The 27459-nt window shown below is 40.2% G+C and overlaps 1 protein-coding gene across 2 annotated transcripts; it reads right to left on the bottom strand.

The window, feature by feature from the left end:
* Positions 1–773: 773 nt before the first annotated feature.
* Positions 774–27459, bottom strand: Ddx21 (DExD-box helicase 21). Of its 2 annotated transcripts, XR_006150140.1 has the most exons (16): positions 27307–27459; positions 23100–23528; positions 20903–20978; positions 19994–20172; positions 18446–18563; positions 16769–16954; positions 14944–15089; positions 14058–14207; positions 13313–13474; positions 12166–12285; positions 10843–10916; positions 8022–8181; positions 7071–7205; positions 4766–4810; positions 1882–3496; positions 774–1654 (listed from the first exon to the last, which is right to left on the bottom strand). XR_006150140.1 is itself a non-coding variant. In XM_042696336.1 (15 exons), exons 1-15 carry the CDS (start codon positions 27391–27393, stop codon positions 3212–3214), a joined length of 2352 nt encoding a protein of 783 aa, XP_042552270.1. In that variant the 5' UTR covers positions 27394–27459; the 3' UTR covers positions 774–3211. The 2 variants fall into 2 exon arrangements, 1 of the variants encoding a protein (XP_042552270.1); XM_042696336.1 differs by having other exon boundaries at positions 774–3496.

Below are 27459 nucleotides of genomic sequence, written 5' to 3'. Positions count from 1 at the left end.
CTAACAGTGAAATTAAAATGGAACCACTAAGATTGTGGGCCAGACTTGGTTAAGTGTACAATGGCATAGCCATATAGCATGTAATTATGAAAAAGTGACAGACACCAGATCTGTATTTACAGAAAGACATGCACAAAACGTTGGAGAGGGAAAACAATTCACAAAGCTGAAATGGTGACTCTATATAATAATCATGGAGCAGGGCGCCGGTGGCTCCCCCCTGTAATCCTAGCTACTCAGGAGGCTGAGATCTAAGGATCACAGTTCAAACCAGCCCTGGCAGAAAAGTCCATGAGACTCTTAACTCTAATAAACCACTAGAAAGCTGGAAGTGGCTCTGTGGCTCAACCGATAGAACACTCGCCTTGAGCTGAAGAGGCCCAGAGTTCAAGCCCCATGACCTACCAAAAAAAAAAAAACAAAAAACTAATCGTGGAAAACTGCTTTCCCAAATGGGGTTACCTGTGTGGAGTTTTTGTCCAGTTTCTTTCAGATAGGGTCTATATAGACCATTGGCCTTATGTAGCCCAGGCTGCGCTCAAACTCAATGCTCTTGCCACTGCTTCTCAGGAACTGGGATTACAGATGTGCACTTGGGTGCAGCACCTAGAAGTCTTGAACTCACAATCTTCCTACTCATCCTCTTTGCCTTGATTACCCACCATGTGCTTACTGCTAGCACTTGCTTTTTATTAATTTTTATACCTCGTTTTTGTTACTTTTATAATACAATTTTCAAGTATTTTCATTTTTAAAAAGCCACCAAACCCATAAAATATTAATATTTTTATTTTGGCATCAAAGCAGTATTTTATACATTAACTCAGTTTACTGTAAAAACATTTTATGTACAACTGCAGAGAAACCATTACACAAATTGCTAACATAAAAAATGGGTTTAATTTAAAAAGTACATTGATACATAAATTGGAAAATATTTTCTCTGTAGCAAAATGGTAACATTTCCCCATTTAAACCAATAGTAAATGAATTATGCATTTATAAATATGGTTTGAACTCTAGGATCTACAAAAAACATTAACTTCAATTACTGAAAAAGCTGTGCTGGTCAGTAGCTCATGCCTGTAATCCTAGGTACTCAGGAGGCTGAAATCCAAGGACTATGGTTTAAAGCCAGCCTATTAAGAAATCCAAGGGGATCCACCTCCAATTAACCAGAAAAAAGGTGGAATGGAGGCATGGTTCAGGTGGTAGAACAACAGCCTTGAGTGAAAAAGCTGAGTTTTGCTTGAGGCCTTGAGTTCAATCATTTGTACTAATAAAAAAACAAATCAAGGAGGTGGGATGGGGTGAGTGACAGAGGGAAGAATACTTTTCTTAAGTTGTATACTTAAAATTCCTATTAATCTTCCCTCTTTTTTATGCCTGGTCATTTTACTTTGTGCTGTTCCATAATCTACATGTTTATTTTAGCTGTTCCTTCACAAGGAGCAACCTTTTAATTTGCTTGACACATAATCCATTCTTATCCAGACTGGATATTTAGATACTATTATAACATGACCAGTATTTGGGACAAAACCAGAATCTAATAAATTATAACCCACAAGGCACATGTGGCCTACCATCAAACACCTTCCCTAACTCCCTGTAGCTTGATAAGAAGCCACAAAACACAGGAATAAAGTGAAAACTAACAAAGGAATCAGAAAATAAGTGTGAGGAGAGAGCAAGGGAAGGCCCAAAACTGTCCAAAAAGAAATGCACTTATTACCTGACTTATGTAACTATAATCTCTCTATACATCACAACAATAAAAAATGCCAAGAGAATTCTGAAAACAGGGTAGGAACCTGCCTCAGAAATCAGGATAAAGTGGCTGTCAAAGTCCCTTACTGCAAGGGGACCAAGTAGTGAAACCAGATATAGAAACAAGAGCCTGTAAAGAGTTTAGTTGTTCAAACTAGTTAAGAATGACAGACTGTCATTTAAATTTTCCTGCATAGCTTATTCTAAGACCCCCCCAGTAGAGAACTTCCAGAAACTAAGGTAAGAAGACAGTAACACCCTTTAAGCTTCTATGCTATGGAGAATGTTTTCCAAAGAAATTATGTCCAAGTCATTTGTCTAGCACTAGATTCATTTCTTCAGTTCCTGCGAAGCAACAACATAAAATAACCAAAGAGCTGTCTTAAAAAGGAGTGTCTAAGCAGTGAACACTTCTGAATGGAGAAATACTTTTAACAGAGTAGATCCTATGTTGTAGCTTAAGATCTAGGATAATGAGAAACAAAAATCAGACTATTACTACCTAAAAGTCCCAGACTGCATACTGTAAATTAACCTCTTGAACACTCATGATCCATTAAAAGAACACTTTGGCATGTACGTAATTTTTACACTCATTCCTTTCTTTGTGCTTCAGTTGTGATTATCTCCTTTCATGAAAAGAATGTTTTCAGCAGTATATAACTAAGCCCCTTGGTCTCTTAATTCCTTACAGTAGATGATGTTAACCTTTTGAAACAGCATTTACCCAGACTCTTAATTTACAAAGAAACTATGGAGCCACCACATACATTTGAATTTAAGCTTAAAAACACTGGCTTTATGTTCAAAGGTACTTCTATATACACTATTGTGAAAAATTAGATGAAGCCTGAATCACCTTGTAAAGAGAAGCTAAGTATATCAAAATGAGCACAACTATGGGTAATCCATAGAGTATATTTCATTTCCCCAAATTTAAAAGAGACAGGCATAAACTATAATACAACTCACCTAAGTCTGAAACCTCATTTCAAAACACTGCTCACCATTAATTCTCAGGAGATACAGTATAGGACACAAGGAGTAGTTGCTTGGCAAAAGGCCAAGGAATATTTAAAGAACATTATTCTTTGGGGGACAGGGAATAAAACTTTGTGAGAGGGCACATACTTAGTATATGTAAGATTCTGGGTTCAATCCCCAGCACTATGAAAAAAAAAAGATAGATTAACCTAAATACAGGAAGAAACATGATTGACTCAATCTTGTAACATACAGACAACACCTTAGAATGTAAATGCAATACAAGATGACAAGTTGAGAAAAGTGGTAGTAATAAAGATGTAAATGATAACAACCAGGTAAGACGGTTTGGATGGAGCCTGTCTCTGCAAGGGATGAAGACCAAAGGCAGAACACTTCTTTGGACTGTGTGAGAAATAGCATTCATGTGGCCCAACAGTTGTATGTCTTCTACTTCTCACTGACCAAATGCTTTACTGAAACTCCGCTTCTGCCCTCTATTACTTTGGTTGCCACCTGACTGCTGTCCCCTGAAACTTCTATTTCCGCCCCGCTGTCCCCTGAAGTTTCTGGTTCCGTTCCGCTGTCCCCTGAAACCTCGGCTGCCATCTCGCTGTCCCCTGCCACCTCGGCTGCCATCTCGCTGTCCCCTGCCGCCTCGGAATCCTTCTGGTGGCCCTTCCAGCTCTGGTTGCTCTGTGGCCACAGAGAGCTGCCAACGTCGTGAGTCATGCCATTTCTCCTGTTGAGAGAAGGTTTTGTTCTTATCTGCTCTGATTTTTACTCAATTTGGAAAAGGCATTATAAAAATATTTTTCAAAAGAGAATTGGACCCAACATAACTGTAACCCTTCTGTACATCACACTATAACAACAATAAATTCTTTTTTTAAAAAGACATAAAGACACAAATACACACATATACATAGAACAACCAGGTTGATAACTAGTGCTTTAAAGGTTGCTGGACTAGTAACAATGATCCTCTCAGCCCAAAAGCCATTGATGTCTGGAAAGACACATTTCACAACAAGAGAGAGCCCTTATCACTACATTATAGTCCAGCCAATTACTAGACTTTAACAGCAGTCAAAAGTAATGAAACAAATTAGGAGGCTGGGTGTCAATGACTTGAACCTGTACTCCTACTCAAAGAGGCTAAGCTCTGAGGATTGAGGTTCAAAGGCAGCCCATGCAGGAAAGACTCATTTCTTCTTTTTTTTTGTTTTTTTTTTTAAACTGTATTTTTTTTGTCTTTTCTTTTTTGGTACTGGGGATCGAACCCAGGACGTTGCACTTGCTAGGCAAGCACTTTGCCACTGAGCTACATCCCAGCCCGGAAAGACTCATTTCTAATTAACTACCAAAAGGCTAGCAATAAGAGCTGTGGGTCAAGTGGTAGAATGCTAGCCTTGAACAAGAAATCTAAGGGACAACTAGTGCCCAGGCCTGGAATTCAAATTTTTTATGCACACACACACACACACACACACAAGACACACAGATATACTGCAATCTTGAATTAAGATGGACAGTTTTAAAATTTATATAAAAACATGTGCAACACAGACTGACCTGTGGGGAAGCGTAGGATGGACAAAATGCAGGATCAACAAAAACATAACAGAAGAAGAAATAAAATTATAAATTTAGGGGGCTGGGAAGGTGGCTCAGTGGTAGAGTGCTTGCCTTGCATGCATGAGGCCCTGGGTTCGATTCCTCAGCACCACATAAGCAGAAAAAGAGGGAAGTGGTGCTATAGCTCAAGTGGTAGAGCACTCACCTTGAGCTGAAGAGCTGCCCAGGCCCAGAGTTCAGGCTCCACAACTGACTCAAAAATAAATTAAAAAAAAAAAGATGTGTGTGTGTGTATAAAAAATTTAGAACCTGACTTTTAGTAAAGGGATCGATTTTAGCAATTGTGTCTCATAAGTGTCTCATAAATTCTGTATTTTTATAATAAACACTTTACAATTTAGTCACATTAGCTGTTAAGTTCAAGAGCAAATACCTGTATTTCTGTGACAGCTGCAGTACGTACATCAAAACAAACACCCTAGGAAGTAAAGAAAATGAAGTTAGTCCAAGGAGAACAAACTGAATGATACTGCAAACCACAGGTATCATGTAAAAAAAAAAAAACAGATTTAATTTTTAGATGAACTTTAGATCAAGACCAACATATTGCAGCTCCCCAAAGTCCAGGGGGATTTCTAAAAGGACTAAGAAGGATCTAGAACTAGATTCTTAGCTCTAACACTGTGCAAGCCCTGAAGTAGCTATTAGCTTCTATATATACATATATATTATCACTCTAGCCATTGTCAAAGTCCTTTTAAGTTATGACAGGAAGCCAGAATGGCCTCCTCTTTGGGTGGCACAGCTGAGACTCACAGCTGTGAAGTGGAGCAGTACTTAAAAACACGTCTTGCTGGGTGCTGGTGGCTCATGCCTGTAATCCTAGCTACACAGGAGGCTGAGGTCTGAGGATCGTGATTCAAAGCCAGCCCTGGCAAGAAAATCCCTGAGACTCTTATCTCCAATTAATCACCAGAAAACTGGAAGTGGCACTGTGGCTCAAGTGGGAGTGCTAACCTTGAACTGAAGAGCTGAGAGACAGCACCCAGGCCCAGAGTTCAAGCCTTATGACCAAAACACCAAAACAAATGAACGAACAAACACAGTCTGAGAACCAGGGCCCTGGTGTCTCATCTCTGTTAATCTGGCTACTCAGGAGGCTGAGACCTGGCGTATGGAGGCTCAAAACCAACATAAGCAGAAAAGTCTGTGACACTCTATCACCAATTAACCAGCAAAAAGCCAGGCTGGAGATGTGGCTTAAGTTGCTAAGTATTAGTGATGAATAAGCCCTGTTAGCACAAAACAAGCAATCAACAACAAAAAATCCATGGCAAGGCTCTAAAACCATTACCACCTACTGATTTCCATTTTCTAACAAGAAGGGTCAACTTAAAGCAGAAAAATTAAAGATCTATTTCTAATTTATGTTTGGCCTCCTGAGATAGTGTGAGAAGTTTCCAGGATCAATCTTTGATAAGAAGTGCTTTCTCTGCCAGTCAAGGAAGCTAAGCACAACATGTCAAACTACGGCTGTACAGGCATCACTCATCTCTTTGCCATCTTTAACTGCTGTATTTTGGCTCAAGTGGTAGAACACATATCTAACAAGTCAATACACTGGATTCAAACCCCAGCTCTATCAAAACAAAACAAAAAACACAAAAATATTCCTGTTTTTTTTCCCCCTGTCATGAGGCTTGAGCTCAGGGCTAGCACTCTACCATTTGAGCCACACTTCATTTTTTTTGTTTGTTTTTTAATTGAAGATAAAAGAGTCTCAGACTTTTCTTCTTGGGCTGGCTTTGAAGCCTGATCCTTGGATCTCAGGTCCTGAGTAGCTAGGATTGTAGGCATGAGCCACCAGTGCCTGACTCCTGCAGAATTTTATGAGAAACATTCCTTCTATCCAACCATTTTACTCATCACAGGTATCATCAGGTACAGATAGATTCTGCCATTAGTGGGTCTCTTCACTCACATACTAAGTATTTCAAGTAGTAACTACAAAGCAGGATTTGTCCTAGAGTATGTCATTAGGCTTTCACTTAGGAAGCACAAACATAGCAAGGTAAAACATATCTGAATTAAAGTTACATCCTAAAAATGCTCAAGTGCAGCTATGAATGCTTGCTAACCTTGCCTAGTAAGCTTCTCATGGAGTTAAAGCTAAAAAAAGTCATTAAGAACACTAGAGGGAGAAACACTAAACAGTATACATCTAGCCTGCACTTTAGATGAGAAGACAACACACTACCTGACCATTTGGCTTATCTTTCTACAAACACAATAACTTTTGGGATAAATCTAAATTCGTTCACTATACCAGTAGTTGTCCATGTTTGACCCCATGTACCTCTAGCCCTTCAAGGATTCCACAAAGTCAAACTATTTTCACAGCCGTATTTATGCATTATCAGTCTTTTCCTCTCTCATTCTCCTATAGAGTTACAGTGAAGTCTGGAATAAGTAAGGATATGATATTTTAGTTGTAAAGGTGTAACTGAATATACATTAGTTAACATGTGGAAATGTGTAGCATTATTTGCAGAATGACTTAGAATGCAAACAGATAGTAGTCACCAGTAACCAAGTAGCAATTATCATGGAAAATATCACTCAGGGACTGAAAACTGAAGAATGTCCCATGTGAATCCCATGTGAAGGGGCAAAACACCATCCTGCATCCCTGATCACATTAAGTAAGCTATATATCACAGCAGAGGCCCTAGACTTACCAGCTTTCCCTTGAGGAAGACCATTCCCTTTATTTTGGAATCGATGCTCTCGCCTAGCTGCTCCTTAAGTTCTTTCCAAGCATAACTAATGTTTGGCATTTCAATTGAGCACTGCAGGATCATGGTCACAAAACCCTTATGGCAGAAGGGAACAGAATTAGTGCAAATAAAACTATGGAAACCAGCAAAATTCGTGCATTATATCAATGTCAATATCTGGTTGTGAGAAGTTTTGTAAACCATTACCACTGTTGGAAAATGGACAGAGTATACAAGAAATTGAATAATGTTAATTCTTAAAACTGCATGTAGATCTATAATCAGCTTACTGAAATTTAAAAATTTCAATTTATAAAAGAAAAAAAAGCATATACCTTCTAAAGTTCTAGATATGCTACTAATGTACTTATATTGCATTTATGGATATATATTTTGGGCTCTTAAGAATTAAAAAAATTACCAGTGGCTCACGCCTGTAATCCTAGCTACTCAGGAGGCTGAGATCTGAGGATCACATTCACAGCCAGCCCAGGTAGCAAAATCCGTGACTCTTTATCTCCAACAAACCACCAGAAAACTGGAAGGGATGCTGTGGCTCAAGTGGTGGAGTGCTTGCCTTGAGCTGAAGAGCTCAGGGACAGTACCCAGTCCCAGAGTTCAAGCCCCATGACCGACAAAATAAAGTAAAAAAGAATTAAAAAAAAAAAACAAGATATAATTCATATACCATAAAGTTCAGCATTTTCAAGTGTACAATTCAGTTCTGTTTATAAACCCTATTTCTAGCAGCAGTCATTGCTATTTCTCCTTGCCACCAATCATCATTGTTTGTTTTTAATCAGGAAAGTGATTTAAAAAAAATAGTACCTTTTCTTTATGAGAAAATGAAACAGGAAAATTCAAATAAACTCAAGTACTACTCAAACCCCAAATTATATACTCAAAACTTACTGCCTGTGAGTTGATTAAGGAGCGCTGATCCACTGATGTGGCACCTGAAATATGGGCCAGGGCTGCGGCCAGGGCCTCCACGGCTCCCTTCTCCTCTATGAGCTTCTCAGCTGACTGCTTGAAGTGGCTAATGGCAGTAGGAGGCACAGTATCTAAAAGCCTATGATTACAATGATAATGTGTGCAATTAGGAAAAAGTTTAGAACTTAAATAAAAAGTGTGCTTAGCTTACATTCTGATAAACCACTCTAAGTAGTTTGGCTTATCTTGGAGATTTTAAGGAATATGATAAATGATAGAGGTACTTCCTGTGCTGTGACTGATCAGATCTGATCACAGTTTACATTCCATATCTAGTTTAGTCCCCTACTTGGTAAAATGAAAACTATTTAAGTCAGCAAGTATTTGGCATTAGGTTAATTAGCAGTGGTGTTGTTAACAAGGGGACCAAGAACATTTTCTAAAATGGAAAGATGTTTGGCTGCTTAGGATCTCTTGCTGTTCTCCCAGTATAGCAAATCAATTTTAAAATGAAGACTTAGGAGACCTTATTAGTTTGTTGGGAGGTGATTATTATCTTGGCAATAGAACCCAAAAGGGCTCCAAGTTGGAAGAGATTTTCCAATACTAGAATGAGAAAGGCTGAGGCCACTGAACAGGGCTCTGCTCTAAGTTGACAGAGATTTTCTAATACTAGAATGAGAAAGGCTGAGGCCACTGAAATGCCTCTGTAACATGGCTGCCACTGGATGCTGTCTTTTTTTTTTTCTGGTTGGTCATGGGGCCTGAACACTGGGGGCCTGGGCGCTGTCCCTCAGCTCAAGGCTAACTGCCATTTGAGCCAGAGCACCACTTCCAGCCTTTTCTGTCTATGTGGTGCTGAGGAATCAAATATAGGGCCTCATGCATGCAAGGCAAGCACTCTACCACTGAGGCACCTCCTCAGCCCCTGGAAGCTGTCTCTTATAAACCACTAGCACCTGTTGTCTCCTTGCCAGCCATCTAACCCCAAATTTTCTGAACTGGCACCCTACAGAACACTGACTGCAGGACATAAAAAAGATTATTTAGAGCAAGATAAACTTAAAACAAAAGCAAAATGTAATCAAAATATAATCTGAGTACAGGTGGTGTACATCTGTAATCCTAGCTACTTAGGAAGCTGATCCTTAAGAGGATAGAGGGTTGAAGCCAGCCTGGGCAGAAAAGTCTGTAAGACTACATCTCTAAAATAACCATGCTGGAAACATGGCTCAAGTGGTAGAATACTAACCTTCAGCAAAAAAAGTTTAAGAACAGTGCCCAGGCCATGAGTTCAGTACCAAACATTCTCATTATGGCTACTTTCAGATCTTGTACTATCTCAAATTGACTGATTTATCCAGTCTGACAACGCTGTAATACCATTTACCAATACTAACCAGCCTCTGGCCTAATGTTCCAACAGTAGGCCTGCTCACCTTTTGAATAGAGAGCAAACTATTACTGCTTTCTGGGTAAGTCCTACAGGACATACTGGACCCAGTCTCCCTGCCTTTATTTTTTTGTATTTATTTATTTTTTTTTGGGTACGGGTACGGGGACTTGAACTCCAGGGTTTATATTATTTGGATTTGCATACTGGCTCAAAAGCCTGATCAGATTTTACTGTCCTGCGTAGTTAGGATTATAAGTGTGAACCAGTGGTGTCTGGCTTCCACAACTTATTTTAACAAAAACATGAATGATTTCCAAACTCAGGATTTCCTTAGCAGAGTACAACAATGTAGCTCACACTAGTCAGTACCAAGAAAATGGTTCCTGGTTTTCATGTTAACTTTACTCACCCTCAGGAGTATGCTGTACAGAGGAAACAGTAAGAGATGCTAAACAACTAAACATCTTTCCATTTGTAGACAAATAATATTCTTGCTCCCCTTGTCAGCAACATCACTGCTAGTTAACCCAATGCTAAATAATTGCTAACTTAAATAGTTTTCGTTTTATCAAGTCAGGGACTAAATTAGATGTGGAATGTAAACCATGATCTAATCTGATCAGTCAAAGCACAGGAAGTACTTCCATCATATCTGAGGTAATACTCATTAAAATCTCAAAGATAAGCCAAACTACTTATAGTGGTTTCCTTTTTGGAACAGAATTGGGCAGGGATGATTAAACTGTGCTACCTTAGCACAGTCTGAGGGTTTTAAAGAGAAGTAAGTTAGTAACTGTTTACAATGAAGAAATGAATTTTACATGATGATAATGACAGTGTTGGAAAAACTTTAGAACTTGAATTAAAAAGTGTGCATAGTTAACATTTTGAAATAAAAAGGAGGGGCTAGGAAGGTGGTTCAGTGGTAGAGTGCTTGCCTTGCATGCCAGAGGCCCTGGGTTCAATTCCTCAGCACCACATAAGCAAAAAGAAAAAAGCTGGAAGTGGCGCTGTGGCTCAAGTGGTAGAGCGCTAGCCTTGAGCTGAAGAGCTGAGGGACAGCGCCCAGGCTTAGAGTTCAGGCTCCAGGACCAGATCCCTCCACCACCACCAAAAAAAAAAAGAAATAAAAAGGAATCAGGGGCTAGAAAGGTGGCTCAGTGATAAGAGTGCTTGCCTAGCATGGATACGGCCCTGAGTTCGATTCCTCAGTACCATATAAGTAGAAAAAGCCATAAGTGGCACTGTGGCTCAAGTGGTAGAGTGCTAGCCTTGAGCTGAAGGGCTGAGGGACAGTACCCAGGCCCAGAGTTCAGGCCCCACAACCAACCAAAAAAAGGAATCAATCAAGGTACTGCACAAAAGACACAGACCAAGCACTTTGGCAATTACAGACGAACATACCTGATGGCATCTTTGCTGGAAGCTTTTATTATTTCTGTTGCAGAAGGAACACCTATTCGTTTAAATTTAATTCCCTGTACAAAAATAAATCATAACATAAAAATGACTATCAATTATTCCCATCGCATCTCTCTCTCTCACACACACACACACAGCACCCCTGTCCCCAAAATGCGATACAGTCATTAAAAAAAGTTTTCAGGGCCTGGCATGGGAGTGCAACACCCAGGAGGATGGAAGAAAGGTTAAGGGCAGCTTAAGCTATAAAGCCTGAGTATAACTTAATACACGCCCATCTAAAATATAAATGAACAAATAAACCTAAATAAGCTTTATCCTATGTAGAAAAAGTTGCAGGAATAATGTAAGGAGTTTCTGTAGATCACACAGGTCTGCTATAGCTAGCATCTTATGTTACTAGGGTAGATTTGTTAGAACCAAGAATTCAAGACTTTGTTCCACATTTTTCCTTGTTTTCTATGAACTTAATGATTTTAGTTTGAAAAGTCAAAGGGCCAGGGTCAAAGATTTCCAGAGGTGAATGCATCTCACCTCGTACCAGGGACACATGGTAACTGACAATGTGAACCATGACTTCCTGGTCTTGGTAGTGTTTACAGGACTCTCCACTGTAAAGTCCTCACTCTCTACTATGTTCTGTTCACTTTAAATAAGCCACAAAGTACAGTCTATGTAGGACAAGATTAAGCTCTACTTTCTGGAAGAATCTACAAAATTTAAATTCTTTAAGGTTGCCTGCCTCTCTTCCTCTTTTTTATGGAGGCTGAACCCCAAAGCTTTGCACATGCTTGGCAAGCACACTACCACTGGGCTGAAAGCCTTTTTCTTTTTGACTCCCCTCCCCTACTCTCCTGAGAATTCCTGTGCCCCTTAATCTGCTCAAATATTTCTGGTGTGCTCATTTGTTGCCTGAAAACTGCCTTTTAAGCACATGAAGAGTACTGTTTACAAATGCAGTTTCAAAAGGGGCATTATATCATAGGACATCATGCTAGAAACAAGTCAAATAAATTTAATAAAAATGAGTAACAATGCTGGGTGCTGGTGGCTCACGCCAGGAATCCCAGCTACTCTGGAGGTTGAGATCTGAAGATCGTGGTTTGAAGCCAGCCGAGGCAGGAAAGTCTGTGAGACTCTTACTCACAGCAAGAGGTAGCACTGTGGCTCAAGTGGTAGAGCACTAGCCTTGACCACAAAGAGACTAAGGGACAGCGCCCAAGCCCTGAGTTCAAGCCCCAGGACTGGCAAAAACAAAACAAAACAACCCACGTGCTAAATTACGAAAGAGGAAAGTAATTTTACCGCTTTTTGTTCCACTTGTACTAACTGGTATTCTTCCTTGTGCTGATAGAAGCAGATGCACACCCCTGTCCTTCCAGCTCGACCTGTGCGCCCAGAACGATGAATGTAGGATTCCACATCCTATTGAAGAAAAATATGAGTGACACAACAGAGACACATACCTAACAACCTATGCAGAGGTCAGTGAACACTCTGCATAGGAAGGAGGTCCCTTAACACTTCATTTTTTTGCATGTGTGTGCCAGTCCTGGGTATTAAACTCAGAGCTTGGGCATTATCCCTCAACTTTATTGTTCAAGGCTAACATTCTTATCACTTGAGAGCCACAGCTCCATGTCTAGCTTTTCGGTGGTTAGTAAGTCAAGACTTTCCTGCTTGGGCTGGCTTTGAACTGTGACCTCCAGAACTCAGCCTCCTAAGAAGCTAGGATTCTATGTGTGAGGCAACAGCAACCAGTTGACCCTTCAATTTAAAGCAAATGCCAATGGAAGGTGTAGAACACATCTTCAACAGCAGTCCTTTCCTATTCCTTAAGTCAATTTGCAAAGGGCACTGTCTGACAAAGCATGTATTTCCAATTGCAAGTAGCCATAATATAAATTCAAAAGAAAACAATTATAATGTATCCTATTTAATTAATTCTCTGCATCCAAGTCGTTCCATTTCAATATGGTATTTAAATAAAATAGGCTTATCCTTAACAAATTTTCTTTTAAATATTCAGAATACATAATAAATAAAAAATTGCTTCAATTCAAAGATCCTATAATCCACAAGCCTCAGTAGCTTTACCACAAGGTTACTGACTACATTTTGTCTTCTTCTAGCTTGTACATTTACATATTCCTACATCTACTTCATCTTCAAGTCCTTCTCCCCAACTTCAAGGTCTTCTCAGAATTATACTACCCTACTCTCCATGAAGACTTCCAGGCTACCTTGGCAGCAAAAGGCATCTTTCCCACTCTAGCCACTATTGTTCTTCCTCTATCAGTTCTGAAACAAAGGCAACTAAGAACCATAAGAGGTTCACTTGCAAAGTTACCTCTAATACCCTATTACACTGTTGAGATAGCTTTTATACAACTTATTTTAGACTCCCAAAGAAACAAAATCCAATCTTACAATCTAAGTATAGAACACATACCTTTGGTGGAGAACTCTGTACAACCAAATCAACTTCAGGAATGTCTAAACCACGTGCAGCGACATTGGTTGCCACCAAAACTCCAAAATCACCATTTCTAAAACCTTTCAAGGTGATTTCCCTTTGCTTCTGTGGAATGTCTCCATGTAATGACTGCGCTTCCTGCAAATCCAATAATACATCCTCAATTAAGGCTTGTAAAGACATATTTTTTGATGATTCTGCTAACAATGTGAGGCAAACGTGTCTTTATAACTTCCAAATTACAAATTACCTCAAACTCCCAATTAGTAAATCAATTATATAAAACATATTCATCAAGGGCTGGAAAGGTGGCTCAGTGGTAGAGTGTTTGCTTTGCAAGCATGAGGCCCTGGGTTCAATTCCTCAGCACCACATAAACAAAAAAAGAAAAAAGCCAGAAGTGGAGCTGTGGCTCAAGTGGTAGAGCGCTAGCCTTGAGCTGAAAAGCTGAGGGACAGTGCCCAGGCCCAGAGTTCAAGCCCCATGACTGAACCCCAAAAAAAGAACAAAAAACAAAAAAACATATTCATCAAGGCTGAAAACTCAGTCAAGAGTGATAAATCCTACTTTGTCATGAAACTTTAAGTTTGAGTCACCCATCTTTCTCCCATCTGAGATGAGACTAAACCTAAAAGCTGGAAATCATGAGATGAGTAAAAACATATATATTCAAAATGAAGATTTACTGATGGCACCAGCTTTGCAGTCATGAAAGACCAACCTGCTTCATTGCTGAACTCTGTGATAGTTCTTGGGCTTCTTTCTTGGTTTCACAGAAGATGATCGTGCGCCCCTGATGACCACTGTACACTCGGATCACATCCCCAATAACTGCTGCCCTCTCAGTCCAGTGACACTTGATAGCTAAATGCTTTAAGAGAAAAATATTTTAGTAAAGACTTGTGGAAAACTGAAGTTACCTTCTCCCTGAAGTTATCTTCTCAATTCTGGCTAAGTAATGTCTTGGTATCATAAACAACTCAATATTGACAGAGCTGAAGGGTGTCACTTTCGCATAGAGAATACAACAAAACTAAATAAGCCATCAAAGTGAAGAGTAACCTGATGTGGTCTGGCACCTTGTCCCTTCTCTTTCTCCAGAGTATCTAGCTTCTTTCTCACTTAACCACAAAATATAAGAAATGCCACTCCCGGATTCCTAAAGGAAACTAAGTAAATGGCAATAAAAGTTTCTTTAGGTCTTGTCCTTTGATCACTTAAAAAAACAATTTGTTGTCAATTACTGTATAGGTCTGTTCCTTCCGTGAAATGAATTCATCTAGGTATTGAAGCTAAGATGAAAAGTTTCAAGATAAAGCATGTGCTGTTGCCCTCTAGTGGCTAAATCCTAAGTTTAATTTCTTTATCTACATAATTCAGACATATTTAGATTCCAAATGATTCTTTTATTTAGGTTACCAGATGATGAAATATTGAAACACAGATACTATATATAACTCAAATAGAAATGCATCTTTAGTTTGCTCTACATACAAATTTAGTGCTTATTTGGACAAAGGATTTGAATTTGCCAGTCTTAATACTATCAGAGAGGAAACAAATGAGATAACTTAATACTAATTCCGGCAACTAAATAAATCATTTACCTCCACAGTTACTGCTGTTTTCTGAGTCTTTTTACCAATCAGGTCCACCTGTTCATATGTAGATTTCATGTATTTCTTAGCAACATTAAATACCCAATGAGGGCAAGTTGCAGAAAAAAGCAATGTTTGGGGATTGTCTTCAGAATCTTTGGGGGGAAAAAAAGTCAGTATGAATAATTCAAATAAGCCTACAGAGAACTCTACCACACCCTAGTCTTTAGAGGGTCCACCAGCAATCACCAGCAACCACTTGAGGCTTGCCAGGCATTGAGGACACAAAAAATGTTAACATCAAAGCTTCCCAACAACTGAAATAACCTATGTAAAGGAGTCTTCAAATAACCACCATATTCTAAACTTAATTTTGCTTTTCTGATTATTGGCTTCCACAAAAGAAATATATGCACTATACTGTAAGGTCTACCAATTGTGTAATACCAAGTCATCAAGTCTAGTAGTCACAAGTACAGATACCTAAACAAATTACCTAATAAAAAAACCAGTGTGTGTGGGGCTGGGAAGGTGGGTCAGTGGTAGAGTGCTTGCCTTGCATGCATGAGGCCCTGGGTTCGATTCCTCAGCACTACATAAGCAGAAAAAAACCAGAAGTGGAGCTGTAGCTCAAGTGATAGAGTTCTAGCCTTGAGCTGAAGAGCTGAGGGACAGTGCCCAGGCCCAGAGTTCAGGCCCACAACTGACAAAAACAAAAAACCAGTGTGTGTGTGAATTTACAATTCCATAGCTAGCCGGTCACTGATGGTTCATGCCTGAAAACTTCTTTGCTACTTAAGAGACTGAGATCTCAAGAATCACAGTTTGAGACAAGCCCAAGCAAAAGTCTACAAGATAGATATCTCCAAAATAGCTAGGAAAAAGTTGGGCTGGAGGCATAGCTCAGAGGGTGAGTACCCAAGCAAGCAACCATGAGGCCCAGGGTTCATGTGCAAAACCCTATATATTCAGCATTAAAAAATTTAAGTAAAAAAAATTCCAATTGTGAGGTCAATTATGATTTTTTTGTGTGTGTCTGTATACCTAAGAGGTATAACTTTCTCATATAAAGGATATTGCTACAATTCTCATATATTTTAAATAGCAATGAAAACTGGTAGAACTTGTTAGAGAACAATTATGACAATGCACATTAAGGAATACTATTTACAACTTTTTTTTTGGTGGGTCATTGGGCTTGGGTTGGGCACTGTCCCTGCATCAGCTCAAGGGGAGCGCTCTACCACTTGAGCCACAGTGCCACTTCTGGTTGTCTAGTGGTTTATTGGAGATAAAGAGTCCCACAGACTTTCCTGCTCAGGCTGGCTTTGAACCAAGATCCTCATATCTCAGCCTCCTGAGTAGCTAGGATTACAGGCATGAGCCACCGGTGCCCAGCAATTTAAAACTTTTCACCTAGTAACTGTACTTCTAGAAATCTGCCCTAAAGAACCAATCTATTGTTATGTGAGGTCTACTTGTATGACTAAATAAGACCTACATGGAATAATAAGGAAAACAGGTAGGTATTAGAAATCATGTAGCATTAAGCGGATTCTTTAATACATGGTTAATTTATTGTAATTAGCACACATTTAGCACATAGAACATAGAAATCAAAAGTACACCAAGGGGTAAGATGACAAGTCATTTCTCTATTCTTTTTAAAGTTTTCTTTCATCGTAGTTATGTGCCAAATCATGACATTTCAAAAACTCCCAAGCTTTTTTCCCCCCCGAATAAGCTAAACCCTTCCAATTTCCTAATGATCCATTTATCTCGCAGAAGACCACCGTTCCACTGGTCCTTCATTAGTTCAAAATTTGGGGCTTACCTTTTTTGTAGGCCACACATAAGATCTCTTCTACTTGATCTGCAAAACCCATATCCAACATCTGGTCAACTTCATCCAGCACAACATGCTTAAGCTTGGTGAGATCGAGTTTGCCGTTCTGTAGGTGGTCTTTGATTCGACCTGGGGTCCCAACCAGGATATCAATCCCATTCCGCATCCGCTCAACTATAAGGAACACCAATAAAAAGTTTTGTTGTTCACATTGGGTGCTGGTGGCTCATGCCTGTAATCCTAGCTACTCAGGAGGCTAAGATCTAAGGATCACAATTCGAAGTCAGCCCAGGCAGAAAAGTCTCTGTGAAACTTACCTCAACCACTCAAAACCTAGAAGTGGCTCTGTGGCTCAAGTGGTAACAATGCTAGCCTTGAGCACACAGAGACTTAGGGACAGTGCCCAGGCTCAGAGTTCAAGCCCCATAACCAACAAAAAATTAATCAATTAATTAATTAAATAATAGCATGCTCATCAGGTTTGGGCACCATCTCAATGTACTTTCACTCTACGGTAACCAATGAGGGTAGCGCCACTCAAGGGGCTCCTGATGCAGTGGGGAAAACTTGTAAGAAAGAACTGACAGTAAGTGTATTGAGTGACTTAACAGGAAATATTCGATTGGAGCATGATAGCATCAAGGAAGACTGACTCCCTCAAAAAGTGAAAATTAGCCAGGCGCGTGGCTCTCACCTGTAATCCTAGCTACTCAGGAGGCTGAGATCTGAGGATCACGCTTCAAAGCCAGCCCAGACAGAAAAGTCTGTAAGACTCTTATCTCCAATTAACCACCAGAAAACCAGAAGTGGTGCTATGGCTCAAGGGGTAGAGCGTTCCTTGAGCTGAAGAACGCAGGGATAGCATCCAAGCCCAAAGTTCAAGCCCCAGGACCAACAACAACAAAAAAACCTGAAAACTGTCAAAGTTTCAGACTTAGTACTAGTAAGAACCTCAAAGAACTAGGATCTTTTGTTTTTGTTTTCCTGAGGTAGGATCTTTCCATGTTACCAAGCTGGCCTCAAACTTTTGATCTTTCTGTCATGAATGCTAGGATTTTAAGCGATGTACCACCACACTTGGCTTGGAATAAGAATTTTCTATTTCATAACAGCAACTGTATGGGGCAGAAGAGACAAGATAGATGAACAAATATTCTAATAAGATATAGAAATGCTCAAGAAAAATGAGGTATTCAATAGAAATGGATGAGATAGTAGTAATATAGTTTTTTCTAAGTCAAGCTGCTATTGTAATCTAGAGATTTTTACCGGGCACTTTGCAAACATTGTTTAATTCAATCTTCCTAAGATTCCTACAGGATGGGTTTAGTAATCCTAGTTATAATAGATGAGAAAGTTGAAGTTAAACTTAGAAAGAACAGGCAAAAGACTGAAGAAACTGACAAACTGAATTCTGTCAATTTAGGTACAAAATATTAGCTCTGTAGTCTTTAAGTAAAATATTGACAGGTAACAGAAAACTCCCAAGAACCATATTTAGAACCACATTCTCACTCAAGACCATGATCCTAACCATATCTTTAAATAAGAGCCACAAAAAAACAAAACAAACAAAAAACTGTGAGCATAAACAACTAGAAGAGGTTAAAAAAAAGTGGAAGAAATCCAATCGTAGCATTTCACCTCCTACTTTTGAATACTTACTTTGACCTCCATAGGGAGTTCCACCATAAAAGCAAGCCACAGATAGCTTTTTTGTGATGTCACTGAAGTCTCTGCTGACTTGACTTGCCAGCTCTCTTGTAGGTGCAAGAACAAGTACCTGGAAGAGAAAAATGAACCACTGAAATCGAAATACTAGGTAGTATGTTACTTGATCAGTCTGGAATTCACCAGAAAGTTGAGATTGTTTTCCAAACACCATTAAATACTGCGCAATGTGTTTCAAAGGACCATAAATATAATACAGCTCTTGACAAATACACTCAGCTCATCATCACAAGAAGTAAGCATCCAAACCACGGTATTCCAGAAAGGTTACATGAAACATAAGTCTATAGGTCCTGTGCAGGCTTTCAGAGAAGAACATTCCTTGAAAATGTGAGCAAGATAGCCAGGAGCTGGTGGCTCACTCCCGTAATCCTAGCTACTAAGGAGACTGAGATCTGAGGATCATGGTTCAAAGCCAGCTGGGGCAGGAAAGTCCGTGAAGCTTTTATCTCCAATAAACCACTAGAAAACCGGAAGTGGCGCTGTGGCTCAAGTGGTACAGTGCTCGCCTTGAGCTGAAGAGCACAGGGACAGAGCCTAAGCCCAGAGTTCAAGCCCCACCACCAACCAAAAAAAAAAAAAAAAGAAAGAAAGAGAAAATGTGAGCAAGAAACTACATTCATGATGTTAGCTAATATTTTTGCTTCTACTCTAGGCTCTACTAAGTACTTAATAGGTATTATTCTGATTCAATTCTCAACACCATCTTAGAAGTAAATATAGAGGGGAAATAACTTGAATAAAGCCAAAAGACGCAACAAAAATTTTTTTCAATTAAAAAAATTAGGGCTAGGAATGGGGCTTAGGAGTAGAGTATTTGAAGCTCTAGTGCATACATGAAACCCTAGGTTCCTTTCCTCACGACCACATAAATAGAAAAGGCTGGACGTGGCACTAGGGCTCAAGTGGTAGAGTGCTACCCTTGAGCAAATGAAGCTCAGGGATAGTGCTCAGGCCCTGAGCACTACCTGGATTTAATCTGACCAGATAGTCAGATTCCAAAATATATAGATAAGTACTACTAAATATAAAAATACTTTTGCCATATAGGCAGACAAGTCAGATGTTTGTTCAAAGCTGTGAGCTTTAACTATATCCAGTATTTTAAAGGAGCTATGATTAATAATAATACAAGTTATCACAACCATGGGACAGATAGTAGTATGTAAACCACACAGTTTATGGCAGACAGCTTCATAAAAGAACTATCCTGGTTTGCCCTCAGATGAATATGTAAAATAAAAGTGGGTGTAGCTGGCTCACTCCTGATCCAGAAGTGGATCTGTGGCTCCAGTGGTAGAGCACTAGCACTGAACAAAAGCAGCTTAGGGACAGCGCCCAGACCCATGTTCAAGTCCCAGGACTGGCACTCCCCAAACCCCCCCTCAAAAAATCCACAATAAACACAATGGAGGACTCATGAGGAACCCAGTAAACTGGTAGGATATGTCAAATGAAGCCTGAAGTGTGTGTTTTAGTTACCTGAGGAGCTCGGCCTCTCTTCCTGTCTTGCAGACCACCCTGTAGTTTCTCAATCAAAGGGATGGCAAAGGAGAATGTCTTCCCAGTTCCTGTCCGTGCCTGTGCAATTAAGTCTTTTCCACTATAGACATGGTGAAATGTCTTTGCTTGTATAGGAAATAGGAAGGTCACCCCACGGGCTGTGAATAAATCAACCATGTTATTTAACATCACAGCTTCTTTTTGTGTGGTCTTGGGAATCAAACCCAAGACCTTGTGCATACTTAAACACATAATTGGCCACTGAGATATATACCTCAGCGCCAACACTGTAATTGTTTAAAACAACACCACCACCAGCCACAGTCAGAAGCATACTCATGCTTCTGGTCCTGTGCAATTAAAGAATCCCTCCTTCTGATTATAGCTACAAAGTCAGTTTCAAACATATGAAATAATGAAGAATCTAGCTCAGTGAAAATAGCAGCAAACTTTAAAGCATCATGTATAGTAACTACATATTATTTTAATAATGACAGTAAGTTAGTTGTCATCAAATCTTATCAACAGGCCAATTTGAGCTAGAAAATTTGTAATCCAGACTGTTGCACCTAAAAAAACTACTAGTGGAGTATCTAGGACCACCTAACTAGTTAATAGACAAGTTGCTAATATGAAATGAGATTAAAAAAGAAAACAATAACATGGCATCAAGTAATTATTTCATCTTGCCAGCACAGCCAATATGTTACATTTCTAAATGTAGTATTAATTTTAATGCTCATTTAAAACAGTTAAATCTCAATATACACATCCACTTAACTATATGGTCGTGTCTTCAATAAGTGTGTTTTGATTCACCTCTACAAACATGCTAGGATGCTTCCAAATATTTTCTAACATCAGAGATGATAGCTCCAAGAATATTACCTTTGAGATGCTTGATAGTCTCTTCAGATATGGGAAAATTAGAGAAAGCTCCTTCTTTTTGTTCCACGGGTATTTCCTAACAAAGAACCACAGAAGGAAATCAATAAAGACAAGTTAAAACAGTGAAAATCTAATGTAAAGCAACTCTTCTTTAAACACTAGCTTAAAAGGGGAAAAAATATAACAGAGCGGCACATCAGCTTCACTGAACATTGATGGAAACGAACTAAGCAACTCAAGGGCAGCGATGGGAGGGAGGGAAGAAGAGGGAAAGAGGCAACAGCTAACACTAAGCAAAACGAAAGAAATGTATGTTATCACCCAACCCAGAAGAAATAGTTGTACTGTCAAAGCTTGTAGAATTCACAAACTTTATAGACCAAGATAATGACAATTTGCTTTGTGAAGGCTAAAATGTGTTTGTAACTTTAACCAAGTATCACTAACCTACATACTGAAATTTATGTAACCATTTAATCTCGATAAAAAATTATTATTTAAAAAAAAAAATCACCAGCTTAAAGTTAACCAAAGGGCTGGGTGGCCAGTGGCTCATGCCTGTTATCCTAGCTACTCAGGAGACTGAGATCTGAGGATCACGGTTTGACGCCAGCCCAGACAATAGTCTGTGAGACTCCTATCTTCTATTAACCAACAAAAAGCCAGAAGTAAAGCTGTGGATCAAAGTGTAGATTGCTAGCCTTGAGCAAAAGAGTTCAGGGGCAGCTCCCAAACTCCAAGTTCTAGATGCAGGACTGGCAAAAAAAATTTTTTTAATTAAAAAAAGTGAGCCAGGTGCTGGGGCTCACCCCTGTAATCCTAACTACTCGGAGGCTGAGATCTAAGGATCACAAGTGGAGGGCTGGGAAAGTGGCTTAGTAGCACAGTGTTTGCCTGGCATGCATGAAGCCCTTGGTTCAATTCCTCAGTACCACATAAACAGAAAAAGCTGGAAGTGGCACTGTGGTTCAAGTGGTAGAGCGCTAGCCTTGTGCTAATGAAGCTCAGGGACAGTGACCTAGCCCTGAGTTCCAGCCCTAGGACTGGCAAAAAAAAAAAAAAAAAAGTGAACCAGGCTGAGAAGTTGGCTCAGTGGTAGAGAGCTTGTCTTGCATGCATGAGGCCACGGGTTTGATTCCTCAGCACCACATAAACAGAAAAAAGCCAGAAGTGGCACTGTGGCTCAAGTGGTAGGGTGCTAGTCTTGAGCTGGAGAGCTGAGGGACAGTGTCCAGGCCCAGAGTTCAGCCCCCACGACCAACAAAAAAGTAAACCAAAGGAAGCAAAATATTGTGGCACATGCTTATAATTCGAGAATTCGGAGGTTGAGTCAGCACGATTACACAGATCAAAGTCAGTTTGGCTCCACAGTGAGACTTTTTCAAAATATGGAAAGAAGTTAATTAAATCAATCAAAGATCTAGGGATATAGTTTTAGTGGTAGAACCCATGTTATGACTTCTTCTAGTAATTTCTGACTTGCAAATAAAGCAGCTTAAGAATTTACCTAACTTCAAAACTGGAAGTAGCACTGTGGCTCAAGTGGTAGAGCAGTTGCCTTGAGCTGAAGAGCTGAGGGACAGTGCCCAGGCCAAGTTCAAGCCCCAGGACTGACCAAAAAAAAAAAAGCTGGAAGTGACACTGTGGCTCAAGTATAGAGCATTTGCTTTGAACAAAAGCTCAGAGAAAGCATCCAGGCCCAGAATTCAAGCCTCAGGACAGTTAAAAGAAAAAAAAAATTGGTTATTTGCAAATGAAGCATTTTAAAACTGCAATTTTTTTTTTTTTTTGCTGGACGTGGGACCTGAACTCTTGACCAAGGCGATGTCCCTCTGCTCTTCAGCTCAAGGCTAGTGCTCTACCACCTGAGCCACAGTGCCACTTCCAGCTTTTTCTGCTTATGTGGTGCTGAGGAATCGAACCCAGGACCTCATGCATGCAAGGCAAGCACTCTGCCACTGAGCTACCTTCCCAGCCCTGCAATTTTTTTTTAGATGATGTCTCAATCATGAAGTTGAAGGTTACCACTCAGGAAGTGCTGACTTATCAACTTTCTTTCTATTAAGATAGTTTGGGTATGAAAAATGACCAAGGTTTCATTCCTAGAACTAAAGTAGGGGCAATAAGTGTAGTAATTATGTATTTTTCTGCAACAATGAAAAGTACTTATGTGCTGTCCATTACAGTGGAACTTTACCTGCTCTGTCTCACTGTTTTCTTCACTGGCAGCTTCACTGGAGTGAGAGTCAGGTTCAGAATGAGAGAGTCCATTCTTCAATTTGGGACTTTTCTCTCCAATTTCTCCATTCACTTCTTTTTCTTTCTTCATTTTCTTGGGCTTAGGAGCTTCAGAAGCCACCTCACTTTTTTGCACTTTCTTAGTTTTAGGGGAGACAACTTTCTTGTCAATGAGTTCCTTTTTCTTTTTAGCATTCTGAGTTTTAGAAGAAATACTATCATCCTGAGATGACTCCTCTTGCTTTTTTGCCTTTTTGGATTTAGGAGAACTCATATCAACTTCAGAAGACCTAGTTTTCTTTTTTTTAGTTTTAGGGGATACAGCTTCTTCCTGAATTTCTGATGACTCTTCAGTCTTCTTGAGTTTTGGCTTTTCTTTTCTAATTTTCTAAAAAAATTTAAAAAAAAATAATAATGTAGATTAAACAGAACAAGGTATCTATCTCACTTGTATGATCCATCAATTCTATATTATTTCAAGATTACTTGAAATTGAGGAACTTAATTTTCAGGCATTCCAACATTTGTTTTTTGACCTTGTGATAAGGCAAAAATCAAACTGAATGCTTTTTAGTACCATTTCTTAGTTATATGGCTATAAATACATTTCAAACATGTTTATTAGCATAGACCATCCAGACAGGCTCTTAGCAACTACTCAATTCATACTGGTTAAATCATTGTAAAACTGAATTTTCCTGACATTTCAAGTCATTCATGAGATACTCCAAGAGACTCTTATAGTTTAGAAAGTGATCAAGTACTGGCCAAAGTTAATTCAAACAGAGAAAGTTATAAATGTCCACAGACATATATGACAGAGGCTAAGCATGTTTATGTTTTTCTCCCTGCTAAAATTCCTATTAAGAAAAGAGGTAGGGGGCCAGGCGCCGGTGGCTCACACCTGTAATCCTAGCTACTCAGGAGGCTGAGATCTGAGGATGGCAATTCAAAGCCAGCCAGCCCAGGCAGGAAAATCCGTGAAACTCATATATCTCCAATAAACCACCAGAAAACCGGAAGTGGCGCTGTAGCTCAAGTGGTAGAGCGCTAGGCCTTGAGCTGAAGAGCTGAGGGACAGTGCTCAGGCCGAGTTCAAGCCCCATGACAGACCAAAAAAAAAAAAAAAAAAGAGGTAGGGGGGCTGGCAAGTTGGCTCAGTGGTAGAGTGCTTGCCTTACATGCATGAGGCCGAGGGTTAGATTCCTCAGCACCACATAAGCAGAAAAAAGCTGGAAGTAGTGCTGTGGCTCAAGTGGTAGGGTGCTAGCCTTGAGCTGAAGAACTGAGGGACAGTGCCAGCTCACATGACCGACAAAAACAAAAACAAACAAAAAACAGGTACAACAGGGAAACATAGATATGTACTTGTCTATCTCAAAAGAGCAAAATGAATTAACTTAAGGACACTATGAAACAAAATGCTATAAGAATTTATTCTAGGGTGGAGGCAGAAGAAAAAAAAAGAATTTATTCTACTATAGATATGTAAATTTTTTGTTTGTTTTTTGGTTGATCTTGGGGCCTGAATTCTGGTCCTGGGTGCTGTCCCTGAACTCTTCAGCTCAAGGCTAGCACTCTACCACTTGAGCCACAGCACCACTTCCGGCCTTTTCTGCTTATGTGGTGCTGAGGAATCAAACCCAGGGCCTCATGCATGCAAGGCAAGCATTCTACCACTGAGCCACCTTCCCAGCCCCTACTATGGATATGTTTAAAGAAAGAAAAAAAGCAAGTGGGACACAGGTGGCTCACACCTCTAATCTTTAGGTACTAAGGAGGCTGGATCTGAGGATCAAGGTTCAAAGCCAGCCCAGGCAGGAAAGTCTGTGACTTATTTCCAATTAACCACCAAACAGAGTAGAGCTATGGTTCAATGGTAGAGCATAAGCCTTGAGCCAGATAGTTTAGGGACAGTACCCAGGCCCTGAGTTCAAGTCTCAGGACCAACTCCCAAAATTCACATACTTAAAGCAAAATACACATACAAGTTACAAATCCATGGAAAAGGTAAAAAAAACCTCAAAAACAAACAATTGATTATTTCTATTACCTGAAAAGTCTGGTCCTCTCCAACTTTTCCTAACAGCAAAAACTACCAACACATTTAGGTGCTGTGGGTACCTCAGTATCTCTCTTGGTGACTCCCAAGCCAATTACAGAACTATGGGGATTCTACTGAGCTAAATTCTTTCTGCCTGACTTCAGCCTTCAAGTCACAGACAAAGGACTGAGAGTATCAGTTCAGGGGCACAACATCTGTCTTACATGCTGGAGGGCTCTGGTTCAATCTCAGCAACTTGGAAAAATTTTAAATGTAAGTCACGAAAAATACGCTAGTGTGCTGCAGAAACTTCAGTCCTTTCATCCCTTGTTGTACTGAGTAAGAGTAAGCTTCCTGTAAGTAAATGAGTATGGTCCCTCTTCTGGGCATTCTATAATTGACATATACTTTAATATCCTATACTGACTGATGAAGAGTCAGTAAATGAGAAACAGTATTTCCCTATCACCTGTAACTAATAGGTCTGTGTTCCCTGGGCCAAAATACTTCCGTATTTAAGAGCTTCCAACAGAAAACCCATGCAGATGAAAGGAAGAAAATTGGAAGCCGTGCACAATAATATAAGGAATACCTACTAACTTTATCTCAGTCTCAAATAAAGTTATATCAGTCAAAAATCATGAGGCTGGATGTTATTTTTAATGTACTTATAATGTACTATGTGATTTGTTCCTTTCATATGTTCTTCCCCCATGGTATAACCCTGTTTTCACTGTATTTGATTCCGGTACCCTGCATTTGTGAATACATTTTTCTAATTTGGGGAGGGGAAGGGAAATAACAAAATGCTCACACAAGGATACAGGCTGACCCATTGTAATAATGAGATGCACAGGACCCTATGTTAAAAATGAATTTTGGTTGGGGAAAGACAAAGGAGGGGGTAACAATGCTGGAGAGGAAATGTACACATTACCTTACTCATGTAACTGTAACCCTTCTGTACAGTATCTTTGCAATAAAAATATAATGAAAAACTTTAATGAGAAAAAAAATCATAAGGCTGCTTTGGGGATTTAGCAGTGGAAAAGCTGTTGCCTAGCAAGGGCACGGCTCTGAATTTGATTCCTAGTACTAAAAATAAGTAAATTTTAAAAAAAGTAAAAACAACCAGATGACTACCAAACTAATTTAACTTGTCACCATTCTGTAAGAAAGTAACGATGAAAGGGGTGACAATGACCAAGATGCATGTACGCATAGTCTTACTTGTGGAATTAAAACCTCTTTGTACAACTATTTTTTTAAAAGGCTTATAAAAAAAAAAAAACACACCTGCGGCACACTGATATTCTGTATAAGAAAGTAGGGCTCAGCACCACAACATTTACACTGCCATGGGAGGTAGGGGGACTTCCTTTTTGTGTATGTGCCGGTCCAGGGGCTTGAACTCAGGGCCTGGGCGCTGTCCCTTGAGCTTCTTTAGCTAACCGATAGCGATATACCGCTTGAGCCACAGCTCCACTTCGAGCTTTTAAAAATATTATTATTAATCAGATATAAGTGTCTCCCAGACTTTTCTGCCCGGGCTGGTTTCGAACAGCGATCCTCAGAATTTAGCCTTCAGAGAAGCTAGGATTACAGGCGTGAGCCACGGGCGCCTGGCCCCCTAGCTCACTAAAGGCAGGCTGCTTAAGCCGGAAACAAAATCTACTTCCCTCATTATAGGAAACTAAAATGTCAATGAAGGCTCAGCCACGTGCGGCAAGAGTTTACTTAGGATCTGGGTCGCCGAAAGCTCTGTCTTCCGTTCTAACTCCTTTCGTGGACGCTCACACCGGACGCAAAGGCTGAGCCTCAGCCTTGGGGCCTACCCGCGGACACAGCAAGCACTAACGGAGGTGCCGGTGCCCCGTCTCCCAGGACCACGTGGGCACCCGCACTCTAGGGGCTCAGATCCCGCCTCCCGCCTAGAGGAGTGTAAAAGCCGGCACGACACGTCGGCCACACGTGAGGTCGCGACGCCCGCTGGCCCGGGGCAGCCGCACTACAGGGACACCGGCCTGCAGAGCCGCACGGCCAACCTCCGGGAGGCCGAGCCTCCGCGTGTCCCGAACCCCAGGGCCCAGCGCCTGCCTTGCCCCGGGTTCCCCAAAATTACCTTCTCATTTTGCTTCCGCAGTGGCTCCATCTTTTCCACAGCCGTGTCTGATTCCAATTCGGCGTCGCTGCGGAGTTTTCCCGGCATAATTCGGCGCCAGCTGCCAAAGGCCGACCGGTCTCCTTAACCGCGTGCAGAGGAAGAGATAGTACC

This window comes from Dipodomys spectabilis, unplaced genomic scaffold, assembly GCF_019054845.1.
Source record: "Dipodomys spectabilis isolate Male_0828 unplaced genomic scaffold, ASM1905484v1 ptg000207l, whole genome shotgun sequence".
Classification (NCBI taxonomy): Eukaryota; Metazoa; Chordata; class Mammalia; order Rodentia; family Heteromyidae; genus Dipodomys; species Dipodomys spectabilis.
Note: the sequence above shows the minus strand (reverse complement) of the source record. Positions and strands in the feature narration are given on the sequence as shown.

Bases quoted from the DNA above. Each gene is read 5' to 3' on its own strand.
- Ddx21 (XM_042696336.1), bottom strand. From the start codon at position 27,393: ATGCCGGGAAAACTCCGCAGCGACGCCGAATTGGAATCAGACACGGCT. The intron at 8,182-10,842 runs GTATGTTCGTCT...TTGTAATCATAG, and splicing joins TCCAGCAAAGATGCCATCAG to GCTTTTAGATACTGTGCCTC. The intron at 3,497-4,765 runs GTATTTGCTCTT...TTCTCTCAACAG, and splicing joins CAGCTGTCACAGAAATACAG to GAGAAATGGCATGACTCACG.